Below are 15,679 nucleotides of genomic sequence, written 5' to 3' on the forward strand. Positions count from 1 at the left end.
CAGCATGTGGGTTTGCGTATTTAGGTTTACTTTAAACAGTATTTTCTGCCTATTCTGCATGTTTACTCATTTACATAGATCATTCCTGGGACAGTAGGTTTGTCCTGCAGTTGTACAAGTGGGGCAGTTGGTATGTTCTGTTTAGATACTGGGGGCTCTGCACACCCATGTCTTACTGCCCATAGCCCAAGAGCAGACTGCTGGCCTTCCTTACTACCTCTTTGCTGGTCTGAAACATGAAAGCAGAGGGCAGCAGGTTACACGGGTTTATACTTACTGCCCATAGCCCAAGAGCAGACTGCTGGCCTTCCTTACTACCTCTTTGCTGGTCTGAAACATGAAAGAAGAGGGCAGAAGGTTACACGGGTTTATTCACAGGGAGTTTGTGTTGCCCTTTGCTCAGGCAAAAGGGGATGGATTTGTTCACATGTGACCAAATACAAGTCAGTATTTACGGGGACTCTGGGGTTTCTGATGGGACTGATTGTAGAACCATTAAGGTTGGAAAGGACCTTTAAGATCATCAATTCCAACCATCAACCCAACACCACCATGCCCACTAAACTATGTCCCCAAGTGCCACATCTACATATTTTTTGAATGCTTCTGATGGTGACTCCACCACCTCCCTGGGCAGCCTGTTCCAATGCTTGACCACCCTCTCGGTAAAGAAATTTTTCCTCATCTCCAATCTAAACCTCCCCTGGTGCAACTTGAGGCCATTTCCTCTCGTCCTGTCGCTGGTTACTTGGGAGAAGAGACCAACCCCCCCCCACCCCCCTTTCAGGTAGTTGTAGAGAGCGATAAGGTCTCCCCTCAGCCTCCTCTTCTCCAGGCTCAACAACTCCAGTTCCCTCAGCCGCTCCTCGTAAGCCTTGTGCTCCAGACCCCTCCCCAGCTCCGTTGCCCTTCTCTGGACACACTCCAGCACCTTCATGGCCTTCTTGTAGGGAGGGGCCCAAAACTAAACTCGCTATTCGAGGTGCAGCCTCACCAGTGCCGAGTACAAGGGCACGATCACTGCCCTGCTTTTGCTGGCCACACTAGTGCTGATCCAGGCCAGGACACTGTTGGCCTTCTTGGCCACGTGGCCACACTGCCGGCTCATATTCAGCCGGCTGTCAACCAGCACCCCCAGGTCCTTTTCCGCCGGGCTGCTCTCCAGCCACTCCTCCCCAAGCCTGTAGCGTCGCATGGGGTTGTTGTGGCTGGAGGGCAGGTGCCTGCACTTGGCCTTATTAAACTTCAAAGAGTTGACCTCAGCCCATCGATCCAGCCTGTTCAGATCCCTCTGTGCTCTGCAGATCTGCTTCCTGCCCTCGAGCAGAGCAGTGCTCCTGTACAACTTGATGTCATCTGCAAACTTACTGCAGGAGCACTCAGTCTCCAAAGGGGTCTCTCTGGAGTCCAGGCAACAAGTGCAACGGGTCCAATGGAAACAGCCTGGAAAGTGTCGAGAGGAAGTTCTCTGGGGTTGTTGTGACGGCCCCAGCCAACATTGGGCTAGTTGGTGAGAGGAGAGGTGGCTAGTGATGCGCTGCATGCTGTTAAGTTTGCTGGAACTAAGGAAGAGAGGAAGTTCTCTGGGGTTGTTATGACGGCCCCAGCCAACATTGGGCAGTTGGTGAGAGGAGAGGTGGCTAGTGATGCTGCATGCTGTTAAGTTTGCTGGAACTAAGGTGACCCTTGTAGGCTCCTCGCATTGTTGTTCCTACCAGCCAGAGCCTTTTAAAAAAGAAAGAATACAGTAGCTTTTCACATGGGTTTTGCCATTGCTAAAAATCTTCCTTTTGATGAATATCACATGATGCATAAACAACAGATTTTCTAAAAATATCAGATATAATAATGCTGGTGACTTAGTATTGGTTTTATGGAACAAGAGGAAGGAAGTGTTACTGCTTTTTAAAATTTCTAATTAAGATTTAAATGCTTGCACTGACTGCCAGTAACGATGGGCTTGAAACCCACCACTGAACTGCTCATTAAGGCCTTCATCCTCAGTAGGTCCTGACCAGAAAACTGGCCAACTCTTATTTGGCATTTTCTTGTTTTATTAGTGCTGTATTTTATCTGGTTTGTATCTAGCCATGTCAGTGTTCTGCCATGGTTTATAGATGGGACCCGTGGGCCCTGGAGTCTTAATTCAGCCAAGAAAAAAGACACAGGACAATTGTTCTGCAGGGGGGAAATTAGGAAAATCCATTAATGAGGAAATTGGTGTTTTATGTTTGTGTGAAAGGAAAACACTTAAAGCCAAGAAAGGAGAGCTGTTTCTTGTCCAAAGCAATAGCAGAACAAAATACATGCCAAAGAAAGAATGAGGCAAAGAGACAGCAGAAGAGATCTGTTAGAAGATAAAAAGGATTGAAGTGAGCCTTAAAGATAGGACCAGGGAAGAAGAATTTCACTTAAGAGTGAAGTGGCCAAACAGCAAAAATAGAAGAAGTCTCTGTGCATATGCTGAAAGAACATTTCAAGTTTGAATGGCACCGGTTAAAGCAGTGTGTGTATTGAGCTGAGCCAGGGCACGACGGACGTAAGGCTGCTGCACTCACGGCTGTTCTATGTGATATGAGTATTTGTTGTAGGACTATGTTGGCTTAAACACTGGGGTGAACTGTATATGGCAGGAGAGGGATAAATCAAGAAAGAGGAAGATTAAAAAAAAAAAAGTAATGACTGGCAGCAGGGAACTTCCTAGTCAGACCTCAGAGTGGTTAAGAGGCAATGCCTGAGCTGTTAACTGGGAAAATGTTATATTTCAGGCTATAGCCGTGTTACAGAGCTCATTTTGCCAGGTTGGGAATTGAGAGAGATGTAATGTTTTTAAAGGGCTCTTGTGGTCTGGAGGTCAGGCAATTGCCAGCAAGATACTTGCAGGAACACATATATGACCTAAAGACATCAGTGGCTTTAGACTTACTTTTAAAAAAGCAAAGGTTTATAGGTGAATTAGACCCCTGGTTACTTTAAAACCCTTTTTTTCCTCCTTAACAGGTTAGTGTAGGAGCGTAACTAGCATCACAAGCCTCTCTGAAGCCCAGTGAAAAATCTGAAAAAATGCCTTTTTGAGCCTGTGGGATGTTGCATGTGGTACCAGATACAGAGGTTTGAGCTTCTCTGCTTGGGAGTTTCTTGCAAAACTAACAACCTGATATTTTCTCTCCTAGCTCTTCTCTTAGGAAACGCAACCAACTCCTCACATCACGGAGACCCAGCATGAATGTTAACTGTGCTGGTGGGACAGACTGGTCAAGAAATCTGGAGTCCAGTTGCTCTGTGGAAAACATAACTGTAGCAGTCCATGAATCAGAAGAAAGCAATGTGGTGCTAGGAGGTCACAGCCCTGTTGCAGTTCCCAGGACTGAGGGTAAGCATAATGTCTTTACCTTAACAATTTAAGGGAGATTTTTTTTTTTTTTTTTTTTTTGAGGGGTGGTATGTTTTGGAAAAATTCCTGTATCCCGAGGTGGTTTGCACTGGAGAGTGCAGAATTGATATGTACCCTGCCTTTGCCAGGCTGGTCTAAAGGACAAAGGTCCACCGCAGAATTTAGGCCCTTGCTGTCTTGGCAAGATCATCCCATGCCAGCCAACTTGCAGCTCTTTCTGAAGTTGTCCCTGAACAGATAAACTGAAAGTAGCTGGACAGTCCTGATGAGCTATGTGCCCACCATGGACCAGGCATCAAGCACCGCTGGCTTAAACTACCTCTAGTGTGGTGTGTGCTTCTGCTCCAGCTTTCCCGTGAGAGCAGGTGTCAGTACTTGGCATCTGTGTGTCTGTATTTCTGGCCTTGTTTAATTCCTGTGCTCCTTCTCTTTACTCACTGAGTCCATCTTGCTGTAACAAGGAATAATAAGTGTCATGGTTCATCAGGAAATTTTTTATCCAAAATCCAACTGCTGGCTCAATTTGAAAATGCAGTCTAGTTTTATGCCATATAACATTACTGTGGCAGTTGTATATATTGACATTCTTTGCTATTGCATGACTCGGTTTTCTTGTTACAGTAGGAAGTGTTACTATGAAATTATGTTTTTCAATAAATTATATATTAGCCTTGCAATATTCGTTTGTCTCTCTCGGATTTAGATACTGAATGCCGACACACTGCTTGCCCAGTAAGTCCCCAGATCAGTAGCATGTTGTCTGCTCCTGAAGACACGCACAGCTGTCATTTCCAAGATGGAAATAAGAGGCAGTCGGAATATTTTAATACCCAGGAACGCCATGGATGTTGTGCTTTATCTTCAAGCATCAGTTCACAAACGGTGGCTCCAGAGAAAGTGACACTTGTGGTAGATGGTACTCGCTTTGCCGTGAATCCACAGATTTTCACTGCTCACCCTGATACTATGCTGGGAAGGTGGGTGATTTCCACCATTTTCAAGATACCTCAAGGAAGTCAAATGTTTGCTAAAATGGAACAAATCCCTAATGTTTGTTTTGTGATCTCATCTGTACGCACAAGCGAAGCGAGGTTGACTTCATTCAGAAGTTGGCTGTCAGTGGGGCCTTAAAGACAGGACCGGATGTAGAGAGTTGGTAGTTCTCTAGATAACATTCTCCTTCCAGTCCAATTCCTTGAAACAATGTGCGCTTTTAGCTAGACACGGTCTGCTTTTGCCTTCTCTCCTAAGTGTTTGCCATGTTTGTAAGTAGTGCATCTGTTCACAGCTGATAAATTCCCTTCCAGAATGGGGAAAATGATAATGCTCCACCCCGCTTCTGCTATTATCTTATGATACTCTCCCATAAGAGAAGTTACTGAGCTCCCTGTAACACAGCTTAAAGGTCCCAGGTTCTGCAGGCTCCAGCCTATTGATGCAACAAGAAGCACTCATTTTCTGTATTGCCAGCACTTTCACCCATCTCTGGCCAAAGAGAGACAGGTTCTGGTGTGTTACTGACCCTTGCACAGGTCGTTGTGTAAAACAAGGGATGAAAAGGCAGTTATCTTGCATAGCCTCAGTGAAAGGATTTTATTGCCAGGGTATTTTCTGACCCAGGGTTGAATGATCTGTTCCTTTGAGCTGTGGCTTGTTCTATAGAATACAGTAGCTATAGTGATAGTCCAGCTATAGGAGGACTTAGCTGAGACAGCTCTTGTGCTTATTTACTATGTAAGAGATTTGAGTATAGGTTTCAAGTTACTGTATATATGCATCACTGTTGGTTTTGTTTAACCTCAGTGCACCTACTGGTCTCTAGAATTAATGCATTTAAGTAAACTTCTGCATTTACATAGATTTTTATCTGTTCAGAATGTTTGGACCAGGAAGAGAATATAATTTCACCAGGCCAAATGAAAAGGGAGAATATGAAATCGCAGAAGGAATTAGCTCAGCTGTATTCCGGACTGTGCTGGTAAGGAGATGTCTGCAGCTTAAAAAAAAACAAACAAAAAAACAAAACAACAAAAAAAAAAAACCAAAAAAACCCCCCCAAAAAAAAAAAAACCCAATCTGTTTGCCACATGTGCAAAACTGAGCCATCTCCCAGGCAGCTGCACACCCCCTGGGACATACTCTTTTATTACTGTTTTGCATTGTTATTTTAAAAAATATTATAATAGACTTTGATGTGAGTCATCATTTCAGATATTTTCTCATGTTGCTTTTATACTTTTCTTGTGTCATGCCATTGTAGTTCCTGAGCTGTGTCCTGATCTCGTGGTTGCGCATAAATGTATGTTGCATACGAGATGTTATGAAACCCTATGCCATGGGAAAAGTTTTAACTGGAGCTCACAGTTTATCAGACCCAAGAGGATCTGCAGAAACATGGATTCTCAGACAAGCAAGGCCGTTTCTACTGTTCACAGAGCTGTATATAGACTCTGTAACTCTCAAACGTTGCTAACAAAACAAAGAACTAATTAAAAATTGTAAGAGTCCAAGCTGTTCTTAATTTTTCTCTCCAAAAACTGTCCTTTTATTTGCAGGACTACTACAAAACTGGAATCATTAACTGCCCTGATGGGATTTCCATCCCAGACCTTCGAGACACATGTGATTACCTCTGCATAAACTTTGATTTCAACACAATCAAATGTCAAGATTTAAGTAAGTATGGAGAGAAATCAGCTTTTAGGAGATCATCTGTATGGTGTTGAGCACTGTGATCCTGATTCAGTATAGTTCTTAATCATGTGCTTTAGTTTAAGCATGAAGCTATCAACTTCACTAGGGCTCATGTATGTGTTGCATTTAAAACTGTTTAGTTTCCTTTTTTGCTGCATCAATCCAAAGTGAAGTGATTGAATCCTGCAGAACACAGACACCTTGCTCAGAAAAGCAAATTGAAATTCTGAAAATTCTAGTCTCCTCTTTAACAGAGGCTGAGAAGAGCAACTTGCTGTTACAGCCAAACAAAATGAAGGCTAAAAGCAGGGTTATAGCTCCTGTCTAAAATGTACCAGAGAACTGTGAATAATTTAAGCTGACAGATGATGGGCAGAGCAGGAACCAAAAATATCAAAGTTGTAAAGTAGTAGAGCGTTCCTAGTCACGAAGAGATCTGACTGGGAGCAGATTTTTGGTGGGTATGCTGGCAAAAAAAAAAAAGTACATTTATGGACTTTTAACATTGGCAAATCTGCAAAAGGCACTATACTGAAATGGGGCATATCATAGCACAGGCCGTGGGTGTAGTTTCCTACCTTGTTCTCATAAGTGATCACAGAGAAGGCAGAAGATGTGCTTTCAAGGACAGAGGTTGTTGCTGGAAATTCAAGTACCATAATGGATTAATTATTCAGTCTATTACTGTTTTGCTGTATTGATTGGACCTTGGTGGTTTTTTAATGGTAAGGTAATGGTTCTACAGTGTCATTTGCATCCCATTTGAAATGCAGTCTCATATATCCGACTTTGCCAATTCTGGAGCTGGAGACTGTTGGTGCATCTGAACATATGTTAAGGAGTTTTCCTAAAGAAGAATGTGTGCTGTGCTCTTGAATGTATCTGGAAAGTGTAGAGCTGAGACATATTTGCATACTGTGTGAAAAAGCTCATCATGTGATTTATGTCTCATTAGGTGCTCTGTTACATGAGCTCTCCAATGATGGTGCTCACAAGCAGTTTGATAGCTACCTGGAGGAGCTAATTCTGCCTATAATGGTGGATAGCGCAAGGAAGGGGGAACGTGAATGCCATATTGTCGTGCTGACAGATGAAGACACTGTGGACTGGGATGAAGATCATCCACCTCCAATGGGAGAGGAATACTCACAAAGTAAGAGCACTACGTTGGAGCTCCTGGCTCTGTGTTTACTGTACACCCACACATCTGGCCATAAGGAAAGGACCTGTTGCCCAAACAGCAGTCTTCCAGGAAGAGATGCTGGCACATGGAGTCCTATTTTGTACGTTCCTTCTGAACTGGCTGCTGCTAGAGGCAGGATACCTGGCTAGTTAGAGCTTTGATCCGACCGCCTGCATTGGTAATGCCAGCACGCGCAGTATATTTTCCTTTTGTTTGCTCTCTCCCCCTCAGCCTTTTCCTGGCTCCCTAGTGAGTGAATACTCTTTGCTTTACACACCCATCACCACCCATTCTATCCAGACTGTAATGTCTAGCACTACCCTCCCACTAAGGAAGTGTAGCTAATTCCAGTGATTAGAACAGACATCTGAAGTAGTTCTTGGAAACCAGACCTGTTTTTTGGCACCCCTACAGCCGAGTACTTCAAAAACGGAGAGAAGGTCTCTCCTTGGAGATTCTAATCACCGTTTTTATTTCTCAAGTCCTTTACAGTTCCAAGCTGTACAGATTCTTCAAGTACATTGAGAACCGTGATGTTGCAAAAGCTGTATTAAAGGAACGGGGTCTGAAAAATATTCGCATTGGCATTGAAGGTAAAGTATTTCTTCAGCAAAGGAAATTGTAAAACAGGTGACTCCATAGCCAGTAAAGCCTGGTTTCCTCTGGACTTCAGGCATTTCCTGTTTTGCTCTGTGCTTTACTAGGCATTTGTTTTCATGAAACTAGTAGAAGTTGGGCATCTTCCTTCACCTCTATCATGTTACACTGAAATTGGCCAGGAGGCTTAAATGTTAAGGGAAAACTGAGATACATAGCATGTGCCAGTAAGCCTTGCCTTTTTAGGACCAAGCAAACAGGAAAAGGGAGTCACGCTTCCGCCTGCTGATCCAAGCATTCCCTTAGGGAGCTTAGAGAACATGCTCACTCCTGGGAGACTGTCTTATTTTTATAGTAGCTATGTTTGCTCACAGAATGGCTGACACTGTGCGGCCATTGATCATATGGCTACACACACTGCTGCACTGTCTTTTCAGGGGAAGAAAAAATAGTCTTTTGCAAGCAAATAATGTGGAATGTGAGCATTTGAGTACTAAGTGCTCCCTGCCCCCATAATCACTCCAGCCTGGCTGTTCTTCTGGGATCCTGTCGTTCCTTTGTGCAAGTCAGAGGTGTGTAGTGCAACTGACTGGCTGTCTGTGTTTTCAGGATATCCCACCTGTAAAGAGAAGGTGAAGAGGAGGCCTGGTGGCCGGTCAGAAGTGATATACAACTACGTTCAACGGCCATTCATCCAGATGTCATGGGAAAAGGAAGAAGGCAAAAGCCGTCATGTTGATTTCCAGTGTGTTCGGAGCAAATCTCTAACAAACCTAGTCACTGTGGGTGATGACATTTCAGAGGACCATGAGGTTATAATGCATCACCCCCCACAAGTAGATGAACTCGACAGGCTAAACGCACCATTCTCCCAAATGGCTGTTAATGATCTACCAGATTAGTCGTGGCTCAGGGTGGATAGTCCTGCTAGATGTGGGAACGTCTCAGCATAGTTTCATCCGAGGTGATGGAATGCAGACTCTGCAAGGTGCTTTATCCTCGTTCATGCTCTTACTACATTGTCATATTTCAAGCATGTTAATAAAGAGCCACACTCCATAGTCTAATTGTGCAATCAACAGCAACATCTCCATAAACAAAAAGAAATTATGCTGTCTGTTTCTACTACAAAGGCTTCCAGATTGGTGGGTGCTGAATATTTTATCTAAACTTCTAAAAGACAAGCAGAAGTATTTAGAAACGCCTTGTTTGGCATGAAAGAGGAAATTCTGGGCCTGTCAAGACAAAGCTTTCCTTTACCATTAGGCATTTAGCTTTGCTTTTGTGATAATCAGTTACAAAGGACCGAACATCAAAGCAGGAGAGATGATACTCTTTCATCAACCAGCAGAACTGTAGCACAGTTGTGACAGCAAAATACTGAGTGTGGAGGAATAAAAGCAAAATCCTGACTGTGGAGGAATCTGTTTACACTGCCACCTGGCTTTGCATCCAGCATGTTGTACTGCTGTTCTAGGGAAGGATGAACTAGTTTAATAGGAAGCATATACCTGTTCACAGGAATTTCCCAGCCTATACTTCTCCATAAGATGGAATAACTGTTTTTAGGGATGTTGTCTGTTAAGTTCAGTAACGCAAGTAGATCATGCTGAAGGAAAAAGCCAAGAAAGAGACTGTAGTTGATATTTTTACGAACAAAGTGAATATGTTTATAGCCTGATAGAGGTAAGAAGCTTTCTAGAGGTGACTGTGCATGCTAAAGACTTCCAGTTGTCACCTCCGTCACCCTGTTAAGATGAACAAGCCAGTGGAGGGGCTCCCAGTACAGGCAGTTTACTACCCGAGTGAAATCCTTGGTCTCGTCAACCTCAGTCAGTCAAAATTCCTGTAGACTCTCCAAGGAGCATGCTACTACTGCAGCTTCAAAAGGCCAGCTGCTTTCTTCCCAATTTCAAACTGACTGGATCATTTTGCTATCAGGCAGGTAAGAAATACGACGAGTAAACCAGCCTTCAGTAAAGAAAGATACGTGTACCTAGGAACAACTCTCCTTTGCTGCTCTCAATATATGATCCTAGTCTGTGGTTAAGGCTCTGTTCGTTTGGCATTCGGGGCCAACAAAGCTGTGACTATAGGTATGGACACACTCCAGGTAGGTTTAGCTCAGTTAGTTATATTAGAGCCTAGCTAGTCCTGTTCTTGCAGCATGGAGTTCCCTGTAGGCTTGTTTAACCCCCTGATTAGCACACAGTGAGTTCAGTACTGCCACAACCAAGCTGGCCTTACAAAGCCATCGTTTCTGATGGCTGTGTAGAGGTTTTACATACCCAAAGCAGAGTACTTAAACATGGCGCTGGTGCAAAGAAAAGCTGAAACCCATTCAAAAAGAAAGAGAGAGTGGGCGAGAGCTCCCTTGCAAAGTTGTTAAGTTCAGGTCACTTCTGCTCTTGCAGTTGACTGCTGTTGAGACCTGTGCCACTTACACATTGAGTTACTGGGTCAAAATAGAGGTAGGTAACAGTCTTCCCCTAGAAAGTTTAATCCTTTGTTGCATCATCAAGCAAATTTGTATTACTCTTCATCTGTCTGCAAAGTGTACGGTAGACTTAGCATTGAAGATTGCTGCTAAGGTTGTTCATCTTTTTCAGTGTAAGTAACATGACAATATCAAGCACAAATTTTCCTGAAGGCTTATGGGTGGTGTTTTAGTTACGAGTAACAAAATCTCTGTCAAGGCATATACTTGCTGATATATTTAGTTCCCGTTTGTATGGATACAGGTTCCATTCTTTGCAGTGTTTATGTTCTTAGCTTCTTTCCTAAGTGCAGCAAATAGATTTCTTCTTTTTGTAAGTGCCTATGGGAGGATTTCCAAAAGTGCTTCAGGACCTCCTGAGAGTCCCAGGGGTTCTGATGCGCAGGTCCACCTTGACTGTTTTGAAAAATCCTCCCTTGTGTGTCATTGGATCGGTATAGAGAAGTGTCCTTCAGTATCTGTGCAGAGATGATGTGCAGTCACTTTCCATTATTGCTCTAGGTGAATTTCTATTTTTGTAGTAGAGAAAGGAAGGCATATGGACCATTAACCTTCCAGCTAAGGGCCAGACAAACTCCATTACTTGCCTTGGTAACGAGCCATTCCTACAAGTCAAGCAAAGGCAGTGGTGAAACTGTCCCCCCAGCAGTGATGGAGCTTGCCCCCAAGCCCTGTGGATTTTTGTGTGTGTGTGTATTTATTTTTAAAGCAGAGTAAGTTTTAAGTAAATGTGTATTGGTATTGACTAGCTGACTTGGAATTGGAGTTTATAGATGTTCCGCTCTAAGGATTTGTACGTGCATGTTGTTGAGCACTACCCCACTACAGGGCTGTGTCAAGGCATCAGATGCTGAGCATCTGACATCAACAGCCCCTCTCGGGATCTGACAGCTAAGTACCATACTCAGCCAAAAAAACCCCCGTGTCTGTCCCTGAGCCGAGTGTCAGCTAGGCCGCTTGAAGAATTCAGCCAGTTTATTAGAAATAGTGACCCCAGGCACTTTAACTGCAGCAGGCTCTTGCCTGAGGGTTAAAGACTGTCAGTGCCATGTAGGAACTTGTTGGTACTCAGTTTGGACCTTGAGCAAGGGATGGGGGTACCCAGCATCTGTGATTTCAATGCAGTTTTTAATCACTCCAAAAAGCCACTGAACTTGATCAGCTTTCCCAAGTAATTAAATACGAATTTTGGATTTATTTATTTTTTTTTTTAGCAGAGTGAATTCCAATGGAACACTAAATCAAATTGAAAAAGTATGTATTTGCTTTTCCTCCTTTCTTGGTCACCCACTATTCAGGTACAAGGTCAAGTTTTGTCTTATTCTAGATATACTGAAGTGTTAACTGTGGTGTGTATGAACTACAGATGTACGATTTCTTTTCTGTATTAAAGTATAATTTATACATGGCTTGTTTGGCTCTCTTAAAAATTGTTTTAAGTGTGAAGTGGAAGAATGGGCAGGGGCTGGATTGCTAGAAGGTTTTGTTTCCTTGCTTCGTAAACTTGGTGTGGCTTGTGACCTCAGAAGCAGCTTTATATCAGCCAGCCTGATTGATTTGGCAGGGACCTTGTGCAGCAGCTGCACAGAAGTGTTACTACGGCTTGTGGTGAGAGGACCTCAAAGTTTACCAACTCATTGCAGTGATGTTCTAAAAGCAGTAAATAGCACAGGTATGAGACAACCCTACTTAACCCACAAACTATGCAGCATCTATAACAGGCCCTAGTGCTATTTTTGGTTAGTCTGCTGTGAAAGATGCTCTCTACTTCTCCCTCCTCTGTTTTTGGAAGAAAACAGCTTTGGAACAGGTCTGGCTTTTATTGCCATCTCCAGTGTTGGATATATTTCAAGGGTTTTCCTGATGAAGCTTGAGAAAGGTGTTAGAGCTTGTGAACAAGGTGGAATTTAGTGGAATTACTGAAGTGGTAACAGAAACTTGTACTCACAAGTGGAGGTATCACAAATGTCAAGCAATTAAATAAGAACTGCAAGTTGATTTTGGCACGTTACAAACTAGTACAAAAAGAAGGGTTGTGTAGCTTTGCTTCCAATGCCACTTGCTCACTGCTTATTATCCCTTTTAAGAAGAGGAAAAGATGAAAAACAACTTGCCCTGAAGTTGGTAAACTGAAGTGTCACTTACACAATGCAGCCACCTGGGCAGGAGTAAGGCCAGGGTCATCCACCCTTGCCAGGACACCAGGCACATTCTGCCCAGAAAGGCTTCATTCTTCTGAAGATCAGTACTGTCTTTCCTTTTTAATAGGGTGCTCATGTCTGCTGTGATCTTTTGGAAAGGCAGGCTTCAACCCCTCAGTCATCATTGCATTCATACCCAAGCCCTTGGTTCTAAAAATCCTTTCAAGCCTGAAAAAACCCATGAGATTCTAGTTTGTAAAAACAAAACATATGCTAGCAAAATTGTGTTTACTAAGAGGATTTTATTTACACAACACAATACAAAGATTGCTCCATAAAAAGTTGGCTCCCCCAGCAACACACAATACACCTGCCAAATTTTACAGTGCAATTTAGTAACAGCTTTTAAATATTTACAGAACACTTTTTCAACTTACAGGTTAAGGCAGAGTCAGGGCACAGTGATAAGAAACACTTAGTGCAGTTTTGTGCTAGGCATGATACAGAAATGAACTGGCAGCATAACTCATGTTCAGATCCATTGGAAATTTAGATTGGAATTCCTCCTAGAAGTCCAGCAACCGCTAGCAGTTTAAAAAAGAGAGCTAAAAGATACATACAACCTCAATACACAAGCCAGCAGCTAAGAAAAATGTTTGGCTAATATGGGAGATGGAACAGGCATACAAAACTCAATCTGTTAGCAGTGAAGTATGGATCCTGGAAAGAAGACGCTGTATTTTTTTTTCCTAGTGTTGGTGAACAACTATAATAGTAAGCCCAGCTTAAGAAGATACTGTGATAGCAAACCTACCGCTGGAAAGGTCTGTCCAAGAGGACTATATTCAAAGACATCCAACTTCTGAAAGACAACAGGAGTGAGGTACCCAGCTGCTCCTTGTGCCTTTGAAAAACTTCACCTTTAACTCAAAAATTGAACAATCTGAGGTTTCCGAAGGTTTCATGTTTACAACACATGCGCTAAAAATGCACAATATAAATTATTATATGGGGGTTTTTTCACAGCAAGTTATCACAATGTACAATTGTATAGCTTCATCTTTGGTATTTATAAATAAAAATGTCAGTCCCTTTTAGTAAAGGGCTAGTAATGCAGCTACTCAAAATCATTTATTCCTAATCCACAGCATCTTTAAAGAATTTTGATTTTTTTTTTATTTTAAGGCAGTAACTAACTAAGCTGTTAGGAATTTTTAAAAATGTTTTTATATTAGTACCTCATTTTTCTAGTGGTTTATAAGGCAACATTTTCAAACGGCTAGAAGAAACTGCAGGATAAGGAGATAGATAGAGCAATTTGAGAAGTTGAAATCAGTCTTTCATAAAAAAAAAAAGGGAGCAGAAGGAGGTATTGCTGATAAGTTTATAAAAAGCCTGACCCTACAAATCATTATTTCAGTTAGCCCTTATTCATCTGAGTAAGCCCTACTGCCTACAGTGATCCTGGTACTTCTAATTAAGGCTGGTTTTGCATTTCAGCTTTGTAGGATCCAACTGGTATCTAAACTGCTTATGGCAATTCATTAAACTCCTAGGACACACACAAAAAGCACAAGGGGTGGTTAGGGAGAGGATGCTAACAGGTTTTAGCTGTGTCTGGTACTTTCAATCCCTCAGCCAGTCCTTCATGATGGCACTCTGTTCAAAAGACATCTAGGTAAAAATTCCCTAAAAGCACCTATTAAAAAAGTTTCACTACAAACTCATTTTCTTTCCTTTCCTAATCTAGAAAGTTAGGACTAAATGTAACTGAAAGCCTTCCTTTTACTTTGAAACACTGCTCTAGCTTTGCTTCTAAACAGCTTTTTTTTCCATCTGTGCTACATAGTTAGTGTTCAGCACCAATAAAAGTTGGCAAGAATCCAAAACAATTAAAATTGATACGTGCTTTTTAGAAACCTCATTAAATTTGGTGGGGTTTTTTAAAACCTAATCGCAAATTAAAGACTGGTACCAGGCAGGTCCAAAGGTTAATGCCACCTGTCCCTGGAAGTGCAGAGTCAACTACAAAACGGGCAAAGGGAGCTCACAATTATAAGAAGAAATTACCAAAAGCCCAACTGAGGCAGAATCCTCCCTCCTAAAATGCAGTCATGTTCTCAGAGATGCTTAGGCAAGGAAAGGCACTTTGGGGCTCTCCCGGAGAGCATCCTGATCATAACTGAATGTACTGTTAAAAAATTACACTAGGCAATAATCAAAGAGAGACTGAACATGGTGGGTTCCACTGCTCCAAAAGTGACCCCATGAGGGCACTTCTCTTTGGAAGACTGGGGACAGATGGTTCAGCCATGACAGCAAGAGGAGCTCTGTAAGGAAAAGCCAGGGCGGCCTCTCAGCAACACTCGGAAGAATCCGATACTGTTCTGCTCAAAACCAAGAGCAAAAAGGCCACAGAAGATGCTTTTGTCTTTAAACCGATGAAGATGCAGCAGCTCTTTAAAGTGGCCAAAAGATGGCAGCAGCAAGAACGGGAAGCCTCAGGGCTGACCCAACGGTACACAAGATGCCCACCAATAATCAAGTTAAATGAATTTCCCTCCGTCTCTGCTCTAATTCCAGATCCACTTGTGTTACCAGCTGTAGTTTTTATGATCTACATTGTTATAGATCCATCCTTTCACACAGTAACTGAAAACTGTTGGCGCTTGGTGGAAGAAGTGGCCCGTTCCTCCTATCACTGTCTAGAAAAGAAAAAGTGTTGCACAATTTTTTTAATTTAGAAAAAAAAAATACTAAATGGCTTGAGGGTCATTGTCTCAGTACCAAAAGTAAAGTGCACTGCAACTGGAGGCCACTGTGACAGAGTTGAGAGATGCTATTAAAGAGGCTTCCAAGTAGCATTATAAAAAACAGCGCTACAAACTAAGGTTAAGGCAATACAAGTTGTGTCCTTCTACTAGATCATTTACTGGAGAATTGTCTATCTCAAGCTTTAATTATTGCTTTGTTTCCTCTGTACTGAAGTCCTTAGCCACAGGGAAAACAGTACTGGCAGACTTGGCAGATTGAGTTTGTCACTTAATGCAGGACTGGCGAAACAGTCCATATAAACATGACGTGCTTTGCAATGTCAAAGTGGAGGCTTGCTCTCATCTCCCGCTGGACTGTACAATCTGGCAAAGAATTTAAAAAGAAAACTGAAACTCTTG

The 15,679-nt window shown here is 42.6% G+C and overlaps 1 protein-coding gene across 1 annotated transcript in view; it reads left to right on the top strand.

Moving 5' to 3' along the window:
• The window catches only part of KCTD20 (potassium channel tetramerization domain containing 20), a gene marked incomplete at its 5' end in the record, with an annotated part of 11,240 nt that extends 2,275 nt beyond the window's left edge, over positions 1-8,965 (top strand). Inside the window, 7 exons of the mRNA XM_010285487.1 lie at positions 3,174-3,374; positions 4,093-4,371; positions 5,270-5,372; positions 5,950-6,070; positions 7,044-7,241; positions 7,754-7,864; positions 8,478-8,965. Coding sequence (XP_010283789.1) covers positions 3,174-3,374; positions 4,093-4,371; positions 5,270-5,372; positions 5,950-6,070; positions 7,044-7,241; positions 7,754-7,864; positions 8,478-8,770 — 1,306 coding nt within the window. The remainder of the gene's footprint in view (positions 1-3,173; positions 3,375-4,092; positions 4,372-5,269; positions 5,373-5,949; positions 6,071-7,043; positions 7,242-7,753; positions 7,865-8,477) is intronic.
• Between the last annotated feature and the right edge of the window lie 6,714 nt (positions 8,966-15,679).

This window comes from Phaethon lepturus, unplaced genomic scaffold, assembly GCF_000687285.1.
Source record: "Phaethon lepturus isolate BGI_N335 unplaced genomic scaffold, ASM68728v1 scaffold19644, whole genome shotgun sequence".
Lineage (NCBI taxonomy): Eukaryota > Metazoa > Chordata > Aves > Phaethontiformes > Phaethontidae > Phaethon > Phaethon lepturus.